The sequence below is a fragment of the Miniopterus schreibersii genome (genome assembly GCF_964146895.1).
Source record: "Miniopterus schreibersii genome assembly, chromosome: 5".
NCBI classification, from domain to species: Eukaryota; Metazoa; Chordata; class Mammalia; order Chiroptera; family Miniopteridae; genus Miniopterus; species Miniopterus schreibersii.
The window spans coordinates 5,306,363-5,333,465 of record NC_138106.1 but is presented as its reverse complement, the minus strand read 5'-3'; the positions used below and the strand labels follow the sequence as shown (position 1 = coordinate 5,333,465).

Sequence of the window (27,103 nt, the reverse complement as noted above, 5' to 3'; positions counted from 1 at the left end):
TGGGGAGCACTAAGGGGGTGAGAGTGTCCCCCCACCTCCTCTCTGTGCCCACCCCTTACTGGGAGCCCTTTGGCCCTCTCTGGCCAGGCAGGAGTCAGGGGTGGTAACCAATCCCTTTTCTGGGTTCCGGACCCCCCGAGTGTCCAGCTGGAGAGCATGAGTACCCTCACTGGAAAGGCAGCAGGCTGGGCCTGCAGAGAGCAGGATGCCAGGGGCCTGCACAGAGCAGGGTGCCAGGGGCCTGCACAGAGCAGGGTGCCAGGGACCGGGGGAGAGGCGGAACAGACAGAGCACAGAGGATGTTCGGGGCTGGGGCTCTGGAGAGGCACGGTCAGTACTGGATCCTGCAGCACTGACCATGAAGACCCCCTCTACCTCCTAATGCCAGGGTTTTAAAAACATTTTCTAAGCATCTTAATTCCTTTAAAGGAAAATTTGCCCACAAGGGCAGTAAGTAAAACGGATGAGCAAAGAGATGCTCAAGATTGTTTTTTGTTAATTCAGAATGTTTTGGAAAAGATGGTGGGCGTGGAAACAAGAGGCCTGGGCTTCCTCCACTCCCATCACAGAGGCGGGGAGCCTTTGGGACGGGGAGTGGGGCACTCCTGCCTTTTGGCAGGTGAAGTAACTGAAGACCAGAAGATCATGCAGACTCAGGAAGGAGTTAGGGTTAGGGTTAGATTTGGAGTTACTGGGCTAGAGCCCAGGGTTCAGCCTGGGCCCCCCCTTTTCCTGCCCCACCCAGCAGAGCTCACAGAGCATGAATTCTCTGGGGCCTGGAAACTATCCCTGAGGGGGAAACACATTGCACGAATGGGGTATTGGGGGAATCTATGCAATTCCCCCTCTTTGGATATTCAGTGCTTACCATGGGAGAAGGTGGCAGAGGGTGACATCTGTCTGCTGTGGCTCAGGCACCTCAGAACTTTCAAATCATATACTCGAATAAACATCCTGTGCCCTGGGAGGTCCAGAATGGGAGTCACACAGCCGGTGGCTATTTAAATTAATTTGAAGAAAACAGAGTCAAACGCTCAGTTCCTCGGTTGCACAAGCCACATTTCAAGTGCTCAGTGACATCACGTGGCTCGTGTAGGACAGCAGAGAACAGAACATGTCCACAATCTCAGAAAGTCCCCTGGGACCTCGCTGCTCTAAACCACTGGCTCCCCCAGTGTGGCAGGAGGGCAGCCTCCTCTGCAGACTTGTTTGCAATGCAGATGATGGCCACCCCGAGCCCCAGCATCCGGTCAGGGTGGGCCCAGCCCTTCCTTCACAGTGCACAGGCCCCCACCCCCAAGGGGTTCCTACAGAACCAGTGCAAGCGTCAGCTGGAACATTTTGATCCTTTAGTTTCATTTCTGTGGCCAGGACCACTGGTTTCGTTTCCCTGGCTGTTGAGGAAGAAAAATAGTGGAGAGGCGTGGTTCACACACCAAATAAAAGGAAGCCTTGGAAGGGAGGGGGTGATTTGCGGCCTCTCAGTCCTGAAGGCTCGCAGGTAAGTGCTGGGCCAGGCGGGAGGGCTGCCTTAGGATGCATTAAGGAAACACACGTGACTTTCCAAGCATTTTTCTGATAAACCTGGCTGGTGCCAGGAGGCAGGAGCCATAAAGATACGTTTCTGATGCTGCCCTTAAGCCCCAGGTTGGTGCTCGCCCCCCACCAGCCCTGCTCCCTGAGGACACATTCTAGAAAGGAGTGACTGCTCAGGGAGCCCAGGGTGGCCCCGTTTCCAGAATCTGGCTAAAGGCCTTGTGGCCACGAAGGGCTGGCTTTGGGGGACACCTTTGAGCAGCGTTTGTGAAGTGCACGCGTCGGGGTTGGGGTGGGAGCTTTGTGCCTGTGTGACAGATCCTGTGATTTGCAGCAAGAAATATACTAACCGCAGTCACCACGCTGTGCGTTCCACCCTGTAGTTAATAATACTGTATTGAGGTTTTGAAAGTTGCTAAGAGAATAGATCTTAAAAGTCCTCATCACAAGGGAAGGATGTTGCAGCTGTGTATGGGGATGGATGTTAGCTGGACTTACTGTGGTGATTATTCGCAATAAATACAAATATTGAAAAAAGAAAGAAATACAGTATATTTTTTGGTCTTTGTCTGCGTTCCTGTCGCAGGGCTCCTAAAACCCTAGGCATTTCCTAAGTGTAGACTGTTGTTGTTTGTTTTGTTAGTGAGGTCATGTTTGGACTGCGCCTGGATTGGAGCTGGTCCCTGGGGGGGCGGACAGGCGGGGAGGAAACAAGTCCTGTGATTAGAGGGTTGTAACTCTCAGCTGCACCCCCAACCTCCAGGGAAGGGGGAATCATCCACCAATGATCTGCAGGTTGAATCAATCCCCATGGCCAGTGCCTTAATCATTGATGCCTCTGTGTTGAAACCTCCATAAACCCCCAAAGGGTGGGGTTCGGGGAGCTTCTTGGTTGGTGAGGGTGTGGAGATTTGGAGAGAGCCGTGACTGTGGAAAGGGGGTGGGAGGTCTGCGCCCTTTCCCTGCCCTCCTGCCCTGTGTGGCTTTTCTGTCTGGCTGTCCCTGAGTTACATCTTTTCTAATAAACCGGTGACCTGGTGAGTAACATGTTTCTCTGAGTTCCCTGAGCCACTGTTAGCAAGTATTCAGAACCGAGGAGGGGTGGTTGGAACCTCTGATCTATAGCCAGTTGGTTGGGAGCACAGGTGACAACCTGGACCTGCCCTTGGCCTCTGCAGTGGGTGGGATGGGGCATGGGCAGGAACAGTCCTGTGGCATCCAATGCCATCTCCAGGCAGGCAGCCCTGATGCAGTGGGAGAAAACATGTGGGAGCTGGTGTCAGACTTGGAGCCCAGAGCCTGGTCGGGGCTTCAGGCACCCTCTTCACCCTCTTGCTGTGGTGCTGGTGGCACTGGGCCACCCTCAGTGTTGTGCTGGAAAACTCACTCTCCTAAGTGGACAAGGCACTGATTTCTGTCACTTGCTAATGTCCTATTGTACTACATGTTAAATTATTAGCCTCCAGAGTTTTACTTGGAGACACTGATGCCAAGTCTTCCCAGCAAACAGCGGCATTTGGGGGGAACAGGTTAGGTATAAACCACAGAGGGTTAGTGTCCTAAGGCTGCTGTGACAAAGTGTCACAACTCGGTGGCTTAAACATTAGAAACGTATTTTCTCCCAGCTCTGGAGGCTGGATGCCTGAGACCAAGGTTTTGGTGGGGTTGGTTCCCTCCAGAACTCTTCAGAGAGTCCTTCCTTGTCTCGCCAGCAATCCTTGGCATCATTTGGGGAGAATATCTCCAGGTGCCGTGGTGGCCTCTTCAGGTCATGCCACCAGCAAAAGAAGAAATGCAGACCACACGGTCCCCCAGACTTACGGCCAATTCCAGCAGATTTCACAGGACAGGCAGACAGCTGTTCCACTGCCCTTCACCACGAACCATGGGGTTTAGCAGAGGACAGGTTTCCCGTCAGAGCCGTGATTAATCACGTCTCCTTCCTCTTTCCTGGAAACTGTGGTGACATCTCAGTGAGCCAGATTTTCATTGTTGTTTTCTGCTTCTAGGGGAAACAAATTCCTAATTAGTAGGCAAGGAGGCAAAATGTCCCCACAGGCCTGTCTGAGAGACCCTACAGATTCAGCACAGATGCCAGGTCAGGGGAAGGAACATTCTTTTTTATGTGTTTGTTTTTGTTTTGTTTTTAAATATATTTTTATTGATTTCAGAGAGAGGAAGGGAGAGAGAGGGAGAGAGAGAGATAGAAACATCAATGATGAGAGAGTCATGGATCGGCTGCCTCCTGCACGCCCCCCACTGGGGATCGAGCCCGCAACCCGGGCATGCGCCCTGACCGGGAATCGAACCTCTATCTCCTGGATCCTAGGTCGATGCTCAAACGCTGAGCCACGCCCGTCGGGCGAGGGAACGTTTTTAATTCATGGCAGTCCTCTCCGCTTAGAGAACTGTGGGCTCCTCAGCAGACCTGGGGCCTGCGCATGTCCAGGAGGCCAGGCAGGCCTGGGAGTGGACGCAGGGCTCTGGGATTCAGGCCTCTCCGACCTCCCAAGACTCCTCAGGGGCCCAGTGAAGCCTGAGGGAAGCACAGAACACAAAAGAGTCAAAACGGGTCCAAAGGGAGAGGCTCTGGGCGGAGGAGTGGGGGTGGGGGCGGGTCTTGCAGCCTGCATCTCTGTGACCCATCAGCCACGGGGGGCACTGCCATGCAGTTCTGAACCCTGAGCAGCTTTACTGGTTCCTCCCATCAAATAACAGATTCTTCACTGGCATCTGAGGCTGTGGCCTTCCCGCTTTGGGGAGGCGGGGGGAGCGGCATCCCAGTTTGCTTGACTTGTCCCAACTCCCCTGGGCATCTTATATAAAATCCGGGTGATATAACTAAGGTGAGCAGAGCACAGCTGTCGGGGGCCCTCAGGCGCATAAAGGAGAGCCAAGCATGCCCTGGGCCCCTGGGACTGCTGCCCGGCCCCCCTCCTGGAGGCAGCGCGAAGACACAGCCCCCTCCAAGCCAAGGACAGAGTCCCCCACAGCCTCAGAAGGAACCAGCCCTACCCACACCTCGATCTTGGACTCCCGGCCCCTGGAGCTGGGAGAGAACAAATTTCTGTTGTTGGAGCCCAGTGTGTGCACTTGGCCGTGACAGCCTCTGGCAAACGCGCGCAGTGAGGGACTGTTTAGGCTCTCGTTCGTGGCAGCAGGGAGACGGTTCATGGCGACGACTGCCCCGCTTGGGTCTGCGTCCTGGCTTAGCCAGCGACTGGACCCTCCTGTACTTCAGTTTCTTGACCTGGAAAATGCAGACAAGAAGCTACCACATGGGACTGTTGTCCAAACAAGATGAGTGTCTTAGAGCAGCACTGGGCGAGGCCAGCCCCCCGGAGCACCAGCTGTTTCCAGCAGCCGCCTTTATCTAACTTCAGGCCGTGGGCCCGGAGAAACAAGAGACCCAAACACTTCCTTCTCCCAGACTCCCCGGCAGTCTGGCTGAGTTTGGGTAACAAACAGTGGCGTGAGGGCCGGGGCTGGCTTCCAGAGGGCCTGAGAGATGCTACCTCCCTTTTCTCCCCACCTAAGGGTGTCCTGTTTGATCCTGAGCCACAGGTGCCGCAGAATGACAGGGGAATGCTCACAGTCTTCCATGAAAATGTGGAGCCCGCTGTCTGTTGTCCCCAAGCCCTGGGGCCCCATGGAGACCCCATGGAGACCCCACTTGTTCTTGGTGCCTGGTTGCCACCCACAGCCCTCCTCTCCCCCATGGACAGGGGGCCTGCTCTAGGACCCTGGTCTTCCAGATCTGTGTGCAGGGGATGGGCCGTACTGGGAGCTGCAGGAGCAGGGGCTGGCAAGGTGCAGCCTGGGGGAGGACCACTGGGTGACTTAGGGCCATTCTCCATCCTGTCCCTGCAGAGTTTGTGAAGCTTGCAAGTGCTGAGCAACAAGAACGCATCTGCCAGCTCCACCTGGCCACCAGTTGATGCCGAAAGCCCACAGGCCTTTGCCGCAGCAGATGGAGAGGCACAATCAGATCCCCTCCCCACACTTTTTTTCATGTCCAAACAAGGAAATGAACAACTTCCAGCCAAAGCCACTGCTAATCAGCGCACCAGGGCAAGTGAAGTTTCCCCCCAACTGGCTAAATTCTCCCCAGCCGGGAGTAAAGAACCCAATCTACCTCACCAAGAACTTCAACTTGATGACAAAGAACCCTCAGCCGCCTGGAGAAAACAGGGACCAACCAAGGACAAAGGTGAGTCGGAGGGAGTATGGTCAGGGAGGGCACATTCTAGCCACCAGGCAGAGGAAGGGCAGCGAGTGGCTGTCCATGAGCCCACCGCCTCTGACATCGCAGCTGGTGTTCCCCAGCTCTCCAGACACGTCCAACGAACACCAGGGACATACCCAGTCTCTGGGGCAGCAGTGACCTTCCTAGATGTGCATCTGGGGGCTTCTGTTCCATGTGTTGGGGTCTGCTTCCAGGAGCTTTTCCTCCAGCTACTCCTGCCACTGGCACCATTGCCAGCCCCCCCCCAGCTCTGCAGCCCCAGGGCCCAGAACCCCTCCTGCCTCTGGCTGGGAGTTCCCACCTCTTGGTACCTTGTCTCTGCTCAGTCAGGCACCTCCACCCCTAACCCAGTATCCCCGCCTTCAGCAGAAGCAAAGCCTCAGTAGAGCAGAAGGCAGGGGCCTCCCGGAGGCCCAGCTAGGTCCAGCCCTCACCGTCCGGCCTGCGGCTCACCACGAGCAGATGCCCGAAGTCTGCAGCAAACTCCCCACAGCCACGGAGCCTCCTCAGAGGCCAAGGACGTGAAGTCCGTTCTGCCTCTTCCAGGGGCTCGAGAACAACCTGTACAGCCAGTACGAGGAGAAGGTGCGCCCCTGCATTGACCTCATCGACTCCCTGAGGGCCCTGGGCGTGGAGCAGGACCTGGCCCTGCCCGCCATCGCCGTCATCGGGGACCAGAGCTCGGGAAAGAGCTCCGTGCTGGAGGCTCTGTCCGGCGTCCCCCTTCCCAGAGGCAGCGGTAAGCAAGAAGGGGCGGCTTCTCCCCGAGGCGCCAGGGGCGGGCCAGCCACCTGCAGGCCATGGAGTGTCTGTGGGAACCTGGGCACCGATGGTGTCAGAGACAGGCCGATGGGAAGGCCCCCGGGAGGGCAGCTCCTGCAGGCCCTGGACGGCTTAGGTCTGGGGCGCACAGCCTGGGTTGGGGGGGGGTCCTGGACGACCCACGCTGCCCCTAGTTTCCCAGGTCCACTTTCACATGGTGATAGCCATCCCTGCCCTAAGTCCCTCAAGGTCCCGGGACCCTGCTGTTTCTCCCTAGTGGTCTTTGTCAGAGTGTAGAAACATTTCTTTGATTGCATAAAATCTGTAAGCTTCAGGTGACATGTGAAGTCCTTTTAAAGAATTTTCACAACATTTTGAGAAGCTATTAGCTAAGAGCATGTGTGATAAAACACTTGTTTTCCTTTAAAAAAAAAAAAAAAAAAAAAAGAGGCTGTTGTACAATTTAATAAAATAATTATAAAGGGAAAAAAAAGCAGAAAAGGCACAATATCCCCAAAGTGGGTAGATGGAGCCCCATCCTGCCTCTCCCTTGCTCTTACCTCCCACCAGACCCAGGGGCCAAGAGGCATTGACACCTCCCAGGCCCAGAGGAGGGTGTGCGGACACCAAAAGGCTGCACCCCCCAACAGTCGTCTGCACACCAGACCCCTCGCCTGTGCCCCTCCCTGCCGCGGGCAGCCGATTCTTCACTGCGGGGGTCCCGTGAGGTCCCCATCAGCCTGGCACCTGGTGCTTGAGAGGAAGCCTGGGGCCGGCACTCCCCTCTGCCCTGGGTTCAGCATTGTGGGGAGAGGCATGACCAGGCGAGAGCCTGGAGCCCGAGGCAGGGGGAGGGGACGGCCCTCCCTCTGGAACAGCACTGACTCCCCACCCTGCAGACACTCGGGGAAGCCCCAGGAGGCTCAGGGCAGCTCCATCTGCACCTGGAGTGCCCTCCCTCCCCACCAGGCACCTCCACAGACCGGCCCTGCAAGTCCCTTGGGCCCCTCCTTCCGGCTGTCCAGCTCCTCCCCAGGCTCCCGCTGCCTCCTCCCCGCATCTTAGGAGGGTTGGGTGACCTTCGTTGTCAGGTGAATCTCACTACTTCCATCTGTCCCCCTCCTGGGCTGCCACCTGGATAAACGCAGGTCCCGAGGCCAGCGCCCGAGGTGTTCCTAGGGCCAGGTAGTGAGGGAGGGAGGCCTGGATCGGGCCCTAGACAGGGACAGAAATTTCAGACGAGGCCTCTGGGGACACTGGGGCAGCTCCTGAGAGGTGAGAGCAAAGGGCACCTGTGACACTTCTCTTTAAAGGAAACTTAGGGTGTCTGGGAAACTCTCTCTCAGGAATCGTAACCAGATGTCCACTGGTGCTAAAGCTGAAAAAGCAGGTCACAGGAGAGTTCCAGTGGACGGGGAAGATCAGCTACCGGAACACAGAGATCCTGCTTCAGGACCCCGCCCAGGTGGAGAGGGAGATATACAAAGGTAAGGCCCGGCTCCTGCAGGCGGTGCCGGGGCCGCCCCCTCCCCGCCTCGCCTCCAGCTCCTCCTGGTCGTCGGGCTCCTTCAGTTGCACAAGGGAGCTTCCTTCCAGGGGCTTCCTTGCTCTCACACTGCCCCCTCCTTCCACCTAGTTCCGATTCTTTCTTTGGGTCTCAGTTTACCCCGCAGGACCCCACCCTACACCGCGGCTGTCCTGGTCACCGCCGTCTTGAGTTGCTGCTCTAACCTCGCCCAGGCTGGCCGCCTGGTGGCCATGTCTCCACAGAGCTTCCCTAACACATTTCCCAGCCGCCTGTCATTTCTGGAAGCCCAGCCATCACTGGGCCCATGCACAAAGTTTACCAAAGCTCGGGATTAGTGTTAGGGAATGACAGGATGGACGCTTCCACACGCCCCAAGAAGGGCCCTGGTGGTCACTGCCCTCCTGCGACACTAGAGCCTGCCCAGCCCCCTGGGTGGCTTCTTCCCTTTTCTGGTCTCAGCCAGGTGGCAAAAGTGACCCTGATCATAATAAGAATCTTCAGGGACAACCTCAGTTCCAGGATGATGGGCTTTTCATATTAGTAAACGAAGAGCTCAGCCTCCGAGGGTGAGGCCCTCACGTGACTTCCTGGGCTCAGCCCCCGGAGAGCCACATCTGTGGGTTCACCAGAGGGATCCTGTCCAACCCTAGTGTTCACCCCAAATACAGAAGCTACTTGAGACTCTCCTAGCTTGAAATGCCGTGAGCTCTGTGGCTGGCGATGCCCACGACGGCCATCCTGGGGCCGCCTGGCACCCTGGTGTTCACTGGCGCCTGTCCTGAGCTCCGGGGCAGGACCAGGTGGGCTGGGCACTCCCCGCACAGCAGAGCTCGCGCACTCGGTGCGTCCCTGGCGAACCTTCTGTGTGAGGGCGTGTGACACGCAGGCTCTCGCCGAGGCATCTCCAGAGCAGCGGCTGCAATGCCCATCTGCTGCTGGTGGGGGTGGAAGTTGGGGCGACCACTTTGGAAACTGGCAATTTCCCCCAAGGCTGGAGGTGTGCACACCTGGGTGCCCCTCCCTGAGTACCACCTGGCCAGAACGTGCCCCAAAAGCCAGGTTCTGGGATGTTCGTGGCAGCACTGCTTGTGGCAGCCACACACTGGGGACCGCCCGGATGTCCCTCAGCAGTAGACCTGATCAAGTTCTCTATTGCTACACAACTAATAACCCCAAAATTTAGCAGGTTAAAACAGAAATATTTATTCTCTCACACGGTGCGTGAGGGTCAAGAATTAGACACATCAGCTGGGTGGTTCTGGCTCAGGGTCTCCAGTGAGGCTGCAGTCGAGATGTTGGCTAGGGCTGAATCAACTCTGAAGGCTCGACTGGGGCTGGTGAACTCTCCCTCACATGGCCATTAGCAGGAGGCCACAGTTTCTTGCTGTCCACTGGCAAAGATGCCTTAATCCTCCCGCTGTTGTGAACCTCTCCGTAGATACTTAGTGTCCTTATGGCGGGGCAGTTAGCCTCACCCAGAGTGAGCCATCCAAGAGAAAGCAGGAGCAAGCCACGATGCCTTTCACGACCTAGTCACACTGTATTTTCCACCATCTCTATTCTTTAGACGTAAGTGCTTCTGTCCAGCCCCCTCTCAAGGCTCCACCTTTTGGTCAGAGGGGTGTTGAAGAATTTGTGGACCTACTTTAAAACCATCACAACACCCAATGAAAAATATTTAAAAACATAAAGAAAGAGAACAGAGCCCATCCACAATGCCAACGTAAACAAATTGGTATGTTTTCCTCCAGGATTCTTGAGAGCATATGTACTTGCTACCCCTGTATACACGGCCACCTTAGTGGTCTCAGATCACCCTGCAGGCTTCTGTGAAATGTTTCTACACACCAGGGACTCTCTAAAGCTCTTATACTCTGAATATGAATAGTTACCATCAAGAACAACTGCTTTTTCTCAGATGGTTCATTAATTTGGACTCTGGGTTTCTCCTCTTGGCCTCCGTAGCCCAGAACATCATCGCTGGGAATGGAGTTGGCATTAGCCACGAGCTCATCAGTCTGGATATCACCTCCCCTGAGGTTCCTGATCTGACCCTCATTGATCTTCCCGGCATTGCCAGGGTGGCCGTGGGAAATCAGCCCCAGGACATTGGACTGCAGGTAAGCCTTTAGGAACTTGGGAATGGGCCAAGCTGAAGTTGGGGAGACTGAGGCCTCTGACAGTCACCGCAAGGTCCCTGGTGTGCCTCCCCACCCTCACTGTGAGAGATTGGGAAGGAGACTGGGGTAAGACCTCCTGGACAGGGGCCTTATACTCAGGATCTGACGAGCCTGGCAGGTGATGGAAACAAGAGAAGCTGACTTGGTGGGAATGAGGGTGCATGGGACAGCTCACGTCCTGCCTAACATATGAGAATGTGGGCTCTGTTACCAGCTGTCTCAAGATAGTCAAAAGAAGCCAGAGATTTGAATTTGCACATGAAATTGAAATCTGCCAATTTTAGCAACAATTTTTTAAAAATTAACACTGCATAAAATATCAGGACATGCTCTGTGATGGCTGATCGGGGTCAAGAAGGCCAGAGCAATGGGAGAGGATGACAGCCACGGGACAGCAATGACCCAGTGCAAACCAAGAGCCTCTGAGCCCGTGGCTTCTTTTCCAAAGACCTTCCCACTTAAGGTTGCTTGAGAACAGTCTTGCTGGGATGCTTGAGTCACACCTGATCTTTAGGCAAGGCCTGTCCCCAAACTAACCCTGTGAAGCTTTGCTAAGCCAGCTCACATGGAAACCAGGGAGGTAAGGATGGTCTCAGGAGCAAGGGTGGGGTCCAGGGTATGGAGGCGTAGGGTGAGTGAGGGGGAGAAGATGAGACCCTCCTGTGGAAGGGAGTCACTTGCCTGCCCTCTTCCCTTTTATGGGGGACACTGCCAGTGTTGGGAACCCAGCCATAGCCAAACTTGGGGTGTTGCAGGAACCTCCCTAGTGGGGTCTCTGCTGGCTCTGATGCTCTGGGCAAAATCTTGGGCAGTTAAATGTTGGTTCCTCCTCAACATCCGAATCACCGTTCTCTGTCTCCAGGAGCAGGGTAATTAGCTAATTTTCCTTACCCAGTTAGTAGCTAATTCCACTCTTCTCACCCGCCAGGAGGGTGTTGATTCATCCATGCAATGGGTGGAATTTCCTAGCATCCCTGGCTTTCTGGCACAGGTACAACATAACTAAATCATGCTAATAGAGTAATAATAATCTCAGAAGCCTCCCAGGAGAGATCTGGAGAGGAAGGAGAGGTTTCATCTGGCTACAGGAATCAGAGCCCTTGAGAGAGAAGCAATATCAGTGATAGGCTTTGAGGGATAAATAGAAAATTAACAGAAAACTCCGTAAGGGCAGGTAGGGTGGACATTCCAGTGGAAGGGGACAGGCCAAGCCACCGCTCCGAAGTGTGAAAACTGGGTCATGTTCTGGGACGACATTGGTTTCCGCAACGACGGGGGTCTCGCTGTGCTATTGGGTAATCAGAGACGTGTTCTTCCTTTGTGGGATTCTTCGGCATCAGATCAAGATGCTCATCAAGAAGTACATCCAGAGGCAGCAGACCATCAACTTGGTGGTGGTCCCCTGTAACGTGGACATCGCCACCACAGAGGCGCTGAGCATGGCTCACGAGGTGGACCCCGAAGGAGACAGGACCATAGGTAAGAAGGAAGAATGAGCCCTGGCAGGTGTGGCTTAGTTGGTGAGTGTTGTCCCATGAGCCTGAAGGTCCCTGGTTCGATTCCCGGACAGAGCACCTGCCTGAATTGCAGGCTCGGTCCCCAGGGGGAGGCATGCGGGAGGCTGCAGGTCCATGCGTCTCTCTCACACTGACGTTCCTCTCTCTCTCCCTCTCCCTTCCTCTCTCTCTCAAATCAATAAAAACATATTTTAAAAGAAAAGAGGAGAAAAAAAGAGCCAGGCTTCCAGGAGATGGTTGGCGGGGGGAGATCCTCATATGTGTAGCAGGTCCTGGAGTTAGGCCCACTGTTAGAGGTGCCCACATCCTGGGCAACACCCAAGTGCTGTCCTAGCAGAAGCTCCGTGGGCTCAGGGTGCATTCGTGCAGCACAGACGGTCATCTTCACTCACAATCAGGGTTAGATGAGCTGCCAGAAAGTGCCAGGAGAGCTTCTTAGAAACAAAGTAATGGAGCCAGTCGCTTGTGATGACACCTGCTGCCCAAGTGCAGGCACAAGGCAGGCACCCAATGACCTCTGTTAAGTAAATTACATAAGGCAGTTAGTGAACTGAATGAGGGGGGAGCAAATCTGAGGGGCAACGACAGAATGAATGAATGACTGGCAGGCACTGGGCAACCAAAGCTGCAGAAGACTTTGTTCGTCCTGGCCAAGGAAGAATCCCATAGCCCAGCAGGGTCCAAATATATCTGAGAAGAGAACTGACCTTTGCATGCCCTTCTTCAATCATCTCGCAGGGATCCTGACCAAGCCGGACCTGGTGGACAAGGGCACCGAGAAAAATGTGGTGAACGTGGTGCAGAACCTCACTTACCGTCTCAAGAAGGGCTACATGATAGTGAGGTGCCGGGGCCAGCAGGAGATCACAAGCCAGCTGAGCCTGGCTGAGGCCACCAAGAAAGAAATGATGTTCTTCCAGACCCATCCATATTTCAGGTGAGCGTCTGCAGGACGGCCCCAGAACTGGGCTCCATGGAAGCCAGCGCCGCCTCCCAGAATGGGCCAAGCTGAGAACCAAATTGCATATAAAAACTATACAAGGTAGCAGAGCCTATCCTTGGGTGTATTTTAGTGTTAAATTCATTGGCTTGTTGAAACAAATCATTTCTTCATGGGCTGTAATGACGGTGTTGATTAAAAGTTGTAACACGCGTTCCGTAGAGCGTGGGGCGGGGCACTCTGGTGTTTCACCTGCTTTCTCATTTGCATCCCACAAAATCTCAAGAGATACCTATGGCAGGTGAGGTTCTTCCCACTTCTGTAGGTAATGGGAATGAGGTGAGGCCGCTAGTAAAGGAAACAGGACTGGAAATAGATCTCTTAGCTTCCAGAAAGCAATGCTCACCACCACAAATGGTGCCTGTTAAAACCAACTTTAGGGCACTCTCCACCATGTTAGAGCCAGTAAACTAACTGGTTTTATTAAATATAGATTATTCTGTAGAGACACAGCAGTTTGCAAACACTGGGATTTTTCCCACTGAATTGCGCACTTTGCCCTATCATTTTATTCAGGAACCTGATGGTCCCAAAGGATGTGGGAGCAGCAGAGTGAGATACAGCTTTCACTCCTGCTTTTTTTTTTTTTAATCAAAACCTCTGGGGTGGGGCCCAAGGATCAATGTTTTTATTTTTATTTTATTTTTATTTTTTAAAATATGTTTTTATTGATTTCAGAGAGAGGAAGGGAGAGGGAGAGAGAGATAGAAACATTAATGATGAGAGAATCATTGATCGGCTGCCTCCTGCACACCCCCTGCTGGGGATCGAGCCCGAAACCCAGGCCTGTGCCCTGACCAGGAATTGGACTGTAACCTCCTGGTTCATAGGGTGACGCTCAACCACTGAGCCATGGCAGCCATGACACTCCTGCTTTAAGGGGAGATGCAGTGGGCTCCCAGAATTTGGACAGACCAGGTCTGCTACTGGCCAAGTGCCCTTGAGCAGTGGCTCAGTCGCTCTGAGCTCGTGCTTTCTCATCAGCTCAGGGAGCGCTGTACAGCTACTCAAAGGACTGTGTTTTGGATGAAATAATATGATACAGACATAGGTTCTGGTGCACCAAGAGCCAGCACTCCATAAATACCACCCAGTTCCTTCTTTCTTCCTCTCTACTCTTGCCCTGGATGGAAGAAACAGATCCTTTACAATAGCTTTGGGGGCCCACAAGAAGAGGGAAACTGCTCACTGAGCAGGGAGAAGATTCTGTGAAAATCACACCCGTGGTTCTCAACCCTGAGCAGCAAAGCGTCCTGGAGAGTTTGTTAAAATCCAGCTGGTTGTGTTCTGTTCCAGAGTTTCTGAGGACTGGGGTGGGGCCTAAGAGTTTGTGTTTCTATCAAGTTTCCAGTTGAGACTGGTATTGCTGGTCCAGGGACCACACTTTGAAAAACCACTGCTCCAGGGTTTAGGGAAAGTGAAGTCAACTGTGAGCTCTCTTTTGTTCTGCAGTCTCTAGACTCACTGAAACCTGATGCCCGTTGATGATCAGCTCCCTGTTTCCCACTCCCCGACCCTGGCGACCGCCATTCCACTCTCAGATTGTGTGTTTGATTATTAGATTTCCTGTGTAAGTGGAATCAGGCAGTGTTTGTCCTCCTGTGACTGGCTTTTGTCACTTAGCATAATGTCCTCAAGGTTCATTTGTGTGGTCATATATGACAGAATTTTCTTCTTTTTAAGGCTGAATCACATTCCATTGCATTGTTAAAATCAAACACAAGCTGGCTGGGTTGGCTCAGTGGTTGAACGTCAACCCATGAACCCCAGGATGTCACGGTTCAGTTCCCAGTCGGGGCACATGCCCTGGTTGTGGGCTTGACCCCCAGTAGGGGGCGTGCAGGAGGCAGCTTACTCTCATCATTGATGTTTCTATCTCTCTCTCCCTCTCCCTTCCTCTCTCTGAAATCAATTAAAAAACATGCACACACACACAAAAACACAAATGGAGGCCAGACTTGGAAATCCCCTGAGCAGACAAAACCAGATTAGTCATACAGGCAAATGCCTAATTTAGCTTATTTAATAAGACAAACAAGTGCCCACAGGAGCGCTCCTCTTGCTTATGCTTCAGAAAATCATAAATGAAATTTAAATTGTTCCCAAAAATTGGTACGAGGGAACCACAAACCGATTTCCTTACGCTTAAGGAAATTCTAATGCTAGAACCGATCACCGTGAAGAAAAACTGTCACTGCTTTCTCGCTACACGCTGCTTTATAACAGTGTGTCCCCGAGCCTCCCTCCAGGTCTGGGTTCGAGTTCTCCTTGTTTGCAGACTTTCTCTTTGCCGTATGCACAATACACTTTTACCGATTACTACTTCCATGGTCCACTGGTTTTGCTTCTGTTTTCTTAGGAACTTTTGACACTGAGAGATAGCGTATTTTATTTGCCCACTCATCTGCCCACGGGCACGTAGGTTATTCCCACACCTTGACTATTGTGAATAGTACTGCCATGGACATAGAATGCTACCATCTCTTTAAGATCTTGATTTTAAAGATCTTTTGGATAAATATGCATAAGTGGGACTGCTGGATCTTATGGTGGTTCCATTTTTAACTTTCTGAGAAACTTCCCTACTGCTTTTCGTAGTGGCTGCACCATTTCGCATTGCCACCAGCAGTGTTCAAGGGCTCCAATGGTTCCGTCACCTGTCTTTTGTGTTTTTTTGAAATAATATCTATCCTAACAGATGTGATATCCCATTATGGTTTTGATTTGCATTTTCCTGATGATTAGTGATGTTGAGCATCTTTTCCATCTACCTGTTGACCATGTGCATGTCTCCTTTGAAAAAATCACTATGCAACTCTTCAGTTCATTTTTTAAATTAGGTTATTAGTTTTCTTTTGGGGGAGGGTTGCTATTGAGTTGTAGGAGTTACTTCTATATTTTGAAAGTTAACCCCTTATCAGATACATTGCTTGCAAATATTTTCTCCCCTTGACCATTTCTTTGCTATGCAGAAGCTTCTCCGTTTGATATAGTCCCACTTTAGGCTGATTTTGCTTTTCTTGTCTGTGCTTTTGGTGAAATCATTTCCAAGACCAATATCATAAAGATCTCCCCCTGTGTTTTTTTTCTAGGAGTTTTACATCTCATGTCTTACATGTAAGCCTTCAGGGCATTTTCAGTTGACTTGTGTATGGTATGAGAGAAGGAAGCAATGCCATTCTTTTGCATGTAGATACATAGTTTTCCCAACATCATTTGTTGGAGAGATTGCCCCGTCCGCATGGCCCATTCTCAGCACCATTATTGAAAATCGGTTGCCTGTATGTGCACGGATTTATATCTGGGTTCTCTACTCTGTACATGTCTGTGTTTACACTAGCACCATACTCTTTTATAATAGTGAACTGTAGCTTTGTAATATATAGGGTGTCCCCCAAAAAATGTATACACACACTCTGAATAATTATAAAGACAGTGTTTATTAAAATATATTTCATTTTCAAAATCGACCTGTCAGCTGTTAAAGCGTGTACACATTTTTTGGGACACCCTGTATTTTAAAGTCAGGAAGTGTGACGCCTCTGGCTTTCTTCTTTTTTCTCAAGATTGATTTGGCTCTTCAGGGATAAATATTTGTTACAAGAAATAAAATACTAGTTTGGACAAGTTACTCCACTTCTACGAAGATAGGTTTGTTTTGTTTTCCTGCAGATAAAAAGATCACTTACCTCATCCGCTTGTTGGAATGAAAAAGAGACAATGAATGTAACCTTCCTCCCACCGCGCTTGCCTAGCTATGGGCTCAGCTCATACTTAGCAATTGTCTTTCTCACGCACTGCGGGGCCTTTCTGATGCCATGTGTCACCTACCCACTTACCAAGCCCGGGGCTGGGAAAAGGACCACATGGGCCCCTCCCGAATTCACGTGCGCTGTCTTCTTTCAGAGCCCTCCTGGAGGAAGGAAAGGCCTCGGTGCCCCGCCTGGCGGAAAGACTCACCACCGAGCTCATCTCGCACATCAGTGTGAGTCAAGGGTTGGCTGCAAGTTGTAAAAGTCACAGTCTGCTTAAACCAGTCCCTCGGGCATGAGTGGGCTGACACGGCACGGAACTGCCCAGATAAGCAAACAAACAAGCACGCTCTGCAAATCAAATTGCCCCTGGTCAGAGGCTCCCGGGAGGTCTTGAAAGGAAAAGTTGAATCAGTGCGTTGGGGGGAAGCAGAAAGAGAGCCCATAACACCAGCGTGGCAGCAAAGAGGAGTGAGCACCAGGTCCGCACAGTTTTCTTGTTTCAAGAGGCTCTTAACACTTCACCGTACGGAAAACACTTTCCCAGCCTCAAACTTGTAAGAAATCCGTGTTCGATTTTCACTGATTCTCAGAAATGAGCCACTGCAGACAAACTTTTCACGATGTCATTAAAGATGACACGAATGTGACTTCAGGCTTCTTGAGACATGGAGTATTCACAGGGTTGCCTGGACCCTTGTTCACGAGGGTGGACAGCGCGGCAGGACTGAAGGTTAACCTTTGGAGCAGAGATGGCCCCAGGGCCTGGCTCCAGTCCATGCTAAGTTGCGGGTCAGACAAAAACAATGAATACTTTTGAGCCAGGAAACACATACTCAAAACATTCAGTTGGCCCTGGCCGGGCGGCTCACTTGCTTAGAGCGTCTCCCATGAAACAAAAGGTTGTGGGTTTGATCCCTGGTGGGCGCATGTATGGGAGGCAACCAATCAATGTTTCTCTCTCACGTCAATGTCCCTCTTTCTCTCCCCCTTCCTCTCTCTCTCTCAAAAATCAATTTAAAAAAACATATCCTCGGGTGAGACTTAAGGAAAAAAACCCTATTTGGTTAGAAGAAGACGGTGGTTCTGAAATTGTCGTGCTCATGAGATTCACCTGGAGATTTCATAAAACTCATATTCCGGGGCCCCAGACCCAGAGTTTCTGAGTTCGCAGGTCTAGGGCGGGGCCCATGAGCTTGCACTTGTGAGTCCCCAGGTGATCTAAGGAACACACTCTGAGAAGTAGTGATTCTGGTGGACTCCCCTCAGTATGTAGGAGGCTCCAAAAGATAAAAGCCTGATTAATTGGGAAAAAAACACACTTTTTTTTTGGAAAAAGATGTTGACGGTTATTAACATTTAAATTTTTTACATTAAAATTTGAATTTAAAATTTGTAATACTTTAAGTTCATTTCTTTAATGTATATCAAGACTCAGTTATGGTCATTCTAGTTTCAAATATCAAAGGCTAGAAACAACGTGTGGCCCGAAGGCAGCCCTCCCCAGTGCCGCTCCCGGTCCTCTCTTCTCGCCGTCTTTGTTCTCATCATTGGCATCATGATTGGTTAGGACTGCACCCCAACACCCAGGACATATCTTCTACCAAAGTGCCATTTATCAGAGTATAACCTTCAAATTATCACCAACAGAACATTTTGCTAAAGAAAGCTTACATTGTATTCAAGAGTAATTGCTCTCAAAATACAAAACCTTTATCCAAACCAAACAAAACCCAAAATCTGTCCATCCCCCGATACCCGATTCCTCCGCAGTCCCACTGCGCAACAGCGCTGCAGATTCTGCGGACACCCCAGCTGCAGTGCAGCCCCACTGCGTGCGAAGCCCCCCTCGGGCTCCTTCATCTCAACAAGCGCACCCAGTGACAGAAATTCTGCATCCCCTCGAATGCTTTCCAGTGGGACTCTGCTCATACACCCAGGACATCTGTCAGCTGATTTCAAGCTGTGGAGGTTCACTGGTTGCCCTTTATTTTGTTCAGAAATCACTCCCATTGTTAGAAAATCAGATCAGGGAGAGCCACCAGAGCGCCACAGAGGAGCTGCGCCAGTGCGGAGAGAACATCCCCTGCAACGAAGCCGATATGATGTTCTTCCTGATCGAGGTGAGGATTTCCGGGGACCCCACTGGCCCCCCTTAGGCGGCTGCATCCTTCCAGGTGGCCCTCTGTGCTTGCCCACCTGGGCCCTGCCGGGAGGCCTGTTCTGCCCTCCGCTGTCACCTGGGAGACTGGTTGGGTGGGTAATGCGACCTCCCAGCCCCTCTACCTCACTGCAGCCTGGGTCTGGGCCCCTCAATGTGGTCATAGCACCGATGAATGACTTTACTTCATTTTCAGAAAATTAAAGTGTTTAATCAGGACATTGTAAAGTTAGTAGAAGGAGAAGAAGCCGTGAAAGACAAAGAGACCCGCTTATACAACAAACTCAGGGAGGAGTTTAAAAACTGGGCACTCGTACTTGCAGCCAAAACCCAACAAGGTAAGTCCTGGGACAGGGCTGCCCCCCAAAGCAGTGTCTTATTTACCAAGGCCAGAGCTGCTTCTGGCACATAAAACCTGTGCAAAGAGCTAACGTGCCCACACCAGAGATCCTGGGTCATCCATAACCGAGTCCCCAACGCCATCAGCGTGGCGCGTGGCCCTCATCAAATCAACAGAAAACACCTCACCTCCCTGACTTTCTTCTCGAACCTTGGTTTTGAGGCTGGACAATTCCACTCCCCCCATTTCTCCGTTCTGGTCATCCGTGATCCAAGACCAGAGAGGTCAAAGCTTTGATGAGAATCTCCCTGCTCTGCCTGGCATACTTCCAACTTCCAGCCCGGGTGACAGTAGGCTGCGTGGGTGTGCGTGGGTGTGTGTTGCATCTTTGTTCATTCTGACACTTGATAAAAACAGGACTATTCATTTCCATGGTAGGCTTCCTCCAGCCCTAGTCTAGCTGAATTCTTGAGAGACCTGTAAGTGAAACAAGAATATATAACTTTCTATTTTCATGGAACTAATCAGCTTCTTTTCTATCAACTATACACAATCAACTTCTCCCGCAGGGTGATGACACACATTTGAAACACATTTTTTTAGAGTAAGATCTTATTTCTTAAAAGTCACTGTCAGACCATGTGTTGTTGGTGTTTTTTTTTCATTATGAAAAGAACTCCTTTTAGAAGCATTGCCTTAGGGTACATACAGTAGGTAAGCAAGATTTTAAAAATGTATTTCTCTTCAACATGTCTGTGGTTTGTTTTATGTTGCAGTTAGAAGTATTATTCATGAGGAAGTCTCAAAATACGAAAAGCAGTATCGTGGCAAAGAGCTCATCGGGTTTGTCAGCTACAAGACATTCGAGACCATAGTGCAGCAATATATCAAACAGCTGGTAGACCCCGCGCTGACCATGCTCCAGAAGGCCGTTGGTGAGCATCTCTCCCGAGGGTCTTTCAAGACCCTCCCGGTCCCCTCCGTGGGGCTCCATGCCTTGGAGGGAGAGATTGGAATGGAATGATCACACACGGCCTGCAGATCTTGTTTGCCCATTTTGGGGAGGAGGGCAAGAGTGTACCCGAGCTCCATCTAATGAGACCTAACCCTCCACACAGCTGTGTGAGAAACAGTGAGATGCCAACCCTGGGGGTCACGGACTCCATGAAAGGACAGGAAATTGCTGGAACATGCTCAGTGCGGGTGGCAAGGAGGGATTTTGTGTCTCCTTGGGACTGTGTATCATCCCTTCCTTCTCTCTTGGTCTGTAAATCTGGGGAGCACAGCTCAGAATAGGATCATGTACCATGATTTCTCACCCGGATCTTTAAGCCACTTTATTCCTGCTTGCGTTTTACTGAGGCTTGGTTTTTTTCCTTTAATCAGAAATTGTCCGGCAAGCTTTCATTGACACAGCCAAAAAACATTTTGGCGATCTCTCCAACCTTCATCAAACAGCCCGGGTAAGTACCCACAGTTCACCTGCGGGTGCCCTGTACTGGTTTACCCGGGTCTAGCCTTTGAAAGAAGGTGGCTGTGTCCTGTCATTTGGAAATACGAGGCCAAGGTTATAACTGCAGGTGTGCTGGGCTGGCCACTCGTGTGGCATTCTGCTGCTTTGCTTCCGCTCAGGAGTTGGTGGGCGCTCCTGGGCGAAGCGACACAGCACGTGGCCTTGCTCTCTCTCAACCTGTGCATGGCAGGACATAAGCGAAATATGACTGTCCCTAGTGACTGGGCGGTATTTAGGATCTTTTTCCTACACGAAGGACAGCATTGTCTACGAGTCATTGTCCAACATTTTTATTAGTTGGACTTAAAAATATTGCCACAGCTGTGCAGGTTCCCACTTAGCAACTTAGCAACTCTGCCTGAATCCCACTCAGTACGGGAAGAGAGGGGTGAACATGAAAACCCTCCGCTGCCCACGCCTGGCTGCGGGCCAGACCCTCCCTCCACGATCTCACGCGGGCGAGCAAGGAGAATTTCCTCTCCTTTCCCCAGAACACAGTTTGCTTTCTCCTTTCACCTCATTTGCCAGCTGGTGAAAGAGGAATCTCACTTCTGAGCTCTCCAGCTTGCCCAGGGTTTGTGTCTGAGTCCTGGGGTGCCTCACCACGGGGTGGGTGACAGGCCTGGTCCTTGATTGTCATGTCTCCCTGCTGACAGCTTCCTGGGCCTCAGCGGTTGGTGCCCTGGGTCCCCTGTGCTCCCAAGTGCAGGGCTGGTTCTCCTGAGCTCTTCTAGGCCAGGCCAGGCCAGGGCATGGGAGCTCTCTGCTGCACCTACAGGCCACCCTGGGGCCAAGAAACCTCCGCACCCTCCGGGGCCCCCACCCCTTGGTGCCATCCTCGGATAACTAAGAAGTCTCACCATAGCTCCCTGTACCATGCGGGGGCTCCTGGAGCTCTCTGAGGCCACCAGCCTAGAGACTTCCTTCCACCATTGTACTCTGCTCCTCCTGAGCCTCGTCAGAGCCAGGGCCTTGTCACCTCCCATGTCACTCTTCTTGGAAGTGATATACAGGCCATTTCTACTTTTAGGCCCCAAACCTGCGAGGGGGTATGAAATATACAGTTTTGTTTGCCGCATACACTCCAAAGAAAGAAGACCCAGCCCCTGTGAAACTCACATGCTCACAGTCTCTCTCAGTTTCTCTCTCTCTTTCTGAGATCAGCCTCTGCCATCAATGTACAAAAGTCTGTTTGAAACTCAAAAGCCAAGAAGTGACTTTTCTCCACTATGTCATCCTTTCCTTTCCCAAAATGCTTTTGACTATGTGGGTGACACAGGAGTCACAGGATTTCTGGCAAACAAAGACATCAAGCTGTTATCCCATTGTGTTCATTGGCATGGGGTCCTTCTTGAAAGTGTGGATTCAAGCCAACTAGAGAGACAACGTGATGGACATGAAAGTGTAAACTGAGCCACAGTCGAGGAAGCAGAAAGGTGGTGATGTGAGAAAATGGAGGTCAGGGCAGAGAGAGCAAATGAGTGGAGTCCAGCCGGTGTGGCTCAGTGGTTGAGTGTTGACCCATGAACCAAGAGGTCACTGGTTCGATCCCCGGTCAGGGCACGTGACCAGGTTGCGGGCTAAACCCCCAGTAGAGGGCGCGCGGGAGACAGCTGATCGATGACGTTTCTTTCCCATCAGTGTTTCTCTCTCTCTCCCTCTCCCTTCCCCTCTCTCTAAAAATCAATAAAAACATACTTTAAAAATATTAGAATGGGTGGAGACAGGTGAGACTGGCACAGGCAAGGGGTAGAGTAACAAAGCGAGATCAGTGAGGACGCAGCAAAGGGCAGAGCGAGGACCTTCTGGAAGTCACCGTTTAAAGTCTCGGGCCTCCTTTGACCTTAAATGATTTTTAACTCTGTGTTCAACATCATAGTACTTCCTGAGTTGTTTAAACAACAGGGGGACAAAAAAGGCAATGACGCGCTTCTCTTATGCAACCAGAACAAGATTGAAGACATAAAAACAAAACAAGCAGAATCTGCAGAAAATCTGATCCACCTGCAGTTCAAGATGGAGCAGCTGGTCTACTGTCAAGACCAGATTTACAGCGGGATTCTGCAGAAAGTACGAGAAGAGACGTTAAACCCACCTGAAAACAGTTCACAGACTGCTTCGTTTAAATTCACTTTTTCAAAGACCCCGTCTTCCGTTTCCTCCATCACTGAGATCGGGGTGCACCTGAACGCCTACTTTTCCGTGAGTATGGGCGCCCATGGCCTGTGCTGGGGTGTGCTGATTGAGGGGAGCTCAGCTGAGAGAACGGGGGGCCGCTATTGGGTCCTAAACCCCTTCTGCTTGGATAAACTACTCATGTATTCTCTATAATCTTACAGGAACCCTGTCAAGACACTTAATTAATTTGCCGCAAATCAGGTTCTTCATGTGGCAGAGCATGTGCTCAAAAGTAACTCCAACCCCAAAGTTCTTAATATTTTATGCTACGCATAAAGTGCAAAAACACTATTATCGAAATATAGCATAATACAACAAAAATACAACTAACCTTACTGGTAATAATTTAGCTTTCCTTGATGTTTAGAAGGCATTCAGCTCCTGAAGTGCCTGAAATTCACCCGACTCACAAAACAGGAACGAAATTCCTTTCCCCAGATTGTGGCCCAACCAACTTCATGGTTTCTAACCCCCCACCCATGGACTAAAGCAGCGATTTTCAACCGGTGCGCCACAAGAATTTTTGAAACATGCAATACCTCTTTAGTCAGGGGCACTGACCTTTTTTCCTTCAGATTGTCAAAAAAATGACAACAGCGCCCTAGCCGGTTTCACTCAGTGGTTAGAGCATCGGCCCTCGGACTGAAAGGTCCCGGTTCGATTCTGGTCAAAGACACGGACCTCAGTTGCAGACTCGATCCCCGGCCCTGGTCGGGGCACGTGCAGGAGGCAACCAATCTGTGTTTCTCTCTCTCTCCCTCTCTTCCACTCTCTCTGAAGAGCAATGAAAAAATACCCTCAGGTGAGGATTTTAAAAAAAAGACAAGAGCCCGGCCCGGCGTGGCTCAGCAGTTGACCTCCAGGCGATCGAGGTTAGATTCCCGGTCAGGGCACGTGCCCGGGTTGCGGGCTCGATCAATGACTCTCTCATCATTGATGTTTCTATCTCTCTCTCTCTCCCTCTCCCTTCCTCTCTCTGAAATCGATAAAGATATATTTAAAAAAAAAGATAACAGTCAGCACAATAGCTGTCCAGTGTGAATGAACCAAAATTATACCTTTTTTTTTTTGTCAGATTGGCAGAAAATATATTTTTTTTGTGTGCCACAGAGTTTTAGTAATTACTTTATATGTGCCATGAGATGAGAAAGGTTGCAAATCACCAGGCTAAGTATTAGGGCTCACAGAAAGGAAAGTAGATTTTAAACTGCAAAGAAGCCCAACAACTACCAAAGACTTTTCTCGCTCAGAATAAACAGTTGTTACCCAGATGCGGAGTCCGGCTGCCAGGCACACTGGGTGTGCCTCGGGAGAGAGGGCGCGAGGCGAGGACTGAAGCAGGTCCTGGCCTGTTCCCAGATCGGAGACGGGACCACAGGGCCCGGAGGTCTCTGCAGAGGTGGCGTGGGGCCTGGGGAGGCTGGGATTCTCACAATAGCTTTGGGCTTGCCGCCCAGCTGGTGGTTCCTAGTGCCAGAGGGAATGCCTGGGTGGTGAAAGCGGACAGCCCAGACAGAAGCTTCTCACGGTTTGATACTGAACGTGAGAGGGGTGGACGGGACGGGACCCCCAGGACTCAGCAAGGCGACCACGCGTGCATCCAGAACCCCAAGGCTTCTCTGCAACCACAGCCTTGGGCCCAGACCCCCCTCTTCTTATCCCCTCTTCCAGGAGTTCACCAGTCGTCTCGCCAACCAGATCCCATTCATAATTCAGTATTTTATACTCCAAGAGAACAGCGATTGCTTGCAGAAAGCCATGATGCAGGTACTGCAGGAAAAAGCTCACTATTCCTGGCTGCTGCAGGAGCAGAGCGAGACGGCCCAGAAGAGGAATTTCCTTAAGGAGAAGATCTACCGGCTCACCCTGGCGCGGCAGGCGCTCTGTCAGTTCTCCTCTTAGGGGGCTGGGCAGATGGAAGGCACCCGAACTTGGGGGCGCAGGAAGTGGCTTCTCCCTTGGGGCCAGCCTTTTGCATTGCTGTCTGCCCACCTTCGCTGACCTGCGCTCAGCACCAGAGCTTAGATCTGGAGTCTATACCCGCTTAGAGCTGTCACCTCCACCTCCGAGAACAGACGTCTCTCCAGGGCTTGGGCCCATAGCCTCCAGTTGCAGCTTTCTTATTTACTGCGATCAGTCCTTGCTCCTTGGTCTCTCCTCGCCCATCAGATTATGAGACCCTGGAGAGGGAAAGTTAGTATTATATTCTTATTTGGTATTTCCAGAATCTTGCATGGCACTGGAGCATAGTAGCCACTCGATAAATGATATCTCATTGAACAAATGAATGATGGAGATTCCCTGAGGCCATGACTGAAATCAGACTTTGTTTGTTGGGGATGGTGCCCCTTAGCTGGTCACTTTCAGATGAATTTGGTCATGCCACCTGCTCTGACCACGTTTCCCAGTCCCCCAGGAGAAATGGACCTGAATGATACTACTATTAATTTGTATTGTTTCCCTAGTTGTGACAGGCTCCCATTGCTATGTCTTCTCTTTCTTTTTACCTTTTTATTGAACTTATTGAAATGACATCAGTTATGGGTTAAGTCTTGAAGGGAAATTTAATAGTAAACATTTTTTAAATTCAAATATAGAGCTTCACACCAGTGGTCATCTCTAGATTGGAGGATTGTAGCTAATTTTAGTTTCTTCTGCATACTAAGTGATCCCTACCTCCTAGGAATTTTAGGAGGGTTAAGTGAAACCATTTCTACAAACTACCTGTCCCAGAGCATATGTTCAAAAACGCCAGTGATTCTTCCTCCATCAAAGACTCCCTGTTTGATTTACCTCTAGGTCCGCAGCCCAGCCCTCACTCCTAAAGCTCTTTAGCCAGCTCTTATGTTTAGTTCGTTGATAATTTTTGAGCCAGTTTTTGTATACGGTATTAGAGTCCAGTTTCATTCTTGTGCATGTGGGTATTGTTTTCCCAGCCACAGTTGTTCAAAAAAGTGGTTTTTCCCCTCGCTGGCCTTGGCACCCTTGTCAAAAATAATTTGACCATACGTGCAAGGGTTTATTTCTGGGCTCTGTTCTATTCCATTGGTCCGTATGTCTGTCCGTATGCCAGTACCACAGTTTTGATAACTGCAGCTTTGCAGTTAGTTTGAAATTAGGAAGTGTGCGTCTTTCAGCTTTGTTCGTCTTTTTCAGAATTGTTTTGGCTGTTTCTGACCCCTTAAGATTCCATATGAATTTTAGGATAGGTTGTTGTTTTTTATCTCTGCAAAAAATGTCAGTGGGATTTTAAAGGAATTGCATTAAATCTGTAGATCACTTTGAGTAGTATTTGCATTTTAACAATATTAAGTCTTCCATTCCATAAGCACAGGATGTCTTTCCATTTATTTATATCTGTTTTAATTTCTTTAAGCTATGTTTTATAGTTTTCATTGTACAAGCCTTTCACTTCCTTGCCTAAGTTAGTTCCTAAATGTTTTACTGCTCTTGATGCTACTGTGACTGTTTCCTTAATTTTCTTTTCAGATTATTCATTATTAGTCTACAAAAATACAACTGATTTTTATGTGTCAATTTTGTATCTTGTCACTTTATTAAATTCATGTATTAGTTATAACAGGTTTTCTTGTGTGGAATCTTTATGGTTTTCTACATATAAGGTCATATCATCTGTAAGCAGAGATAATTTTATTTCTTTATCTTGCTTAATTACTCAGGCTAGAACTTTCAACACCGTATTGAATGAAAGTGGTAAAAGTGGGGATCTGTGTCTTGTAAAGTTATTCTGGTTTTAAAGAACTTTTGTCATATTGAAGCTAAAGATGAAGAGAATTTAAAAGACAAAAATTAGTCTTAGTTTAGGTATTTTTCACTTTTTAAAAAATTTGGCTTCTCCCCCTTATTGTATGAGTTAGGTCACATATATAGCAGAGCTAAAGAGAAGAATCGAATCTCTTCAATAAATACTGTTGTGAAAATAGTCTGAGAAAAATAAAGGCTGATACTTAATATTTGTTCCATAAATTGTAAATTCAATCTTTCCCTAAATGTTCAATACGTTTGACACATATGTGCTCGCAAACACACAGCCTCTACCAAAACTCCTCATTTACCACCTCAGGACTGATCCCAAAACCCAGGTTTGAGGTGTCCCAGGAAGATCCTTGGGGTCCGGTGTATGAGTTTCCAGGGGCTCCCATAACAAAATACCACAGATGGGCTGGAAGTCGAAAATCAAGGTGTCAGCAGGGTTTGTTCCCTCTGGAGCTCTGAGGGAGATCTGTCCCGGGCTCTCTCCCAGCTCCTGGTGGCTCCAGCTATTCTTGGCTTGTAGTGGCATCACTCCCATGACTGCCTCCATCTTCACGTGGTGTTCTCTGTGTCTCCTTATAGCAAATCCCCCTTTCCTTTCTCTTTGGAACATACC

At 50.4% G+C, this 27,103-nt stretch overlaps 1 protein-coding gene across 1 annotated transcript; it reads left to right on the top strand.

Moving 5' to 3' along the window:
• The first annotated feature begins 1,292 nt into the window (after positions 1 to 1,292).
• MX2 (MX dynamin like GTPase 2) lies at positions 1,293 to 26,695 on the top strand. Its single transcript, XM_081138670.1, has 14 exons — positions 1,293 to 1,501; positions 5,407 to 5,746; positions 6,329 to 6,521; positions 7,891 to 8,031; positions 10,038 to 10,192; positions 11,593 to 11,731; positions 12,508 to 12,706; positions 16,676 to 16,754; positions 18,522 to 18,644; positions 18,879 to 19,020; positions 19,799 to 19,957; positions 20,409 to 20,485; positions 22,483 to 22,737; positions 24,385 to 26,695. The coding sequence occupies exons 2-14, from the start codon at positions 5,474 to 5,476 to the stop codon at positions 24,613 to 24,615; spliced, it is 2,166 nt and encodes a 721-aa protein (XP_080994796.1). The 5' UTR covers positions 1,293 to 1,501; positions 5,407 to 5,473; the 3' UTR covers positions 24,616 to 26,695.
• Positions 26,696 to 27,103: the final 408 nt, after the last annotated feature.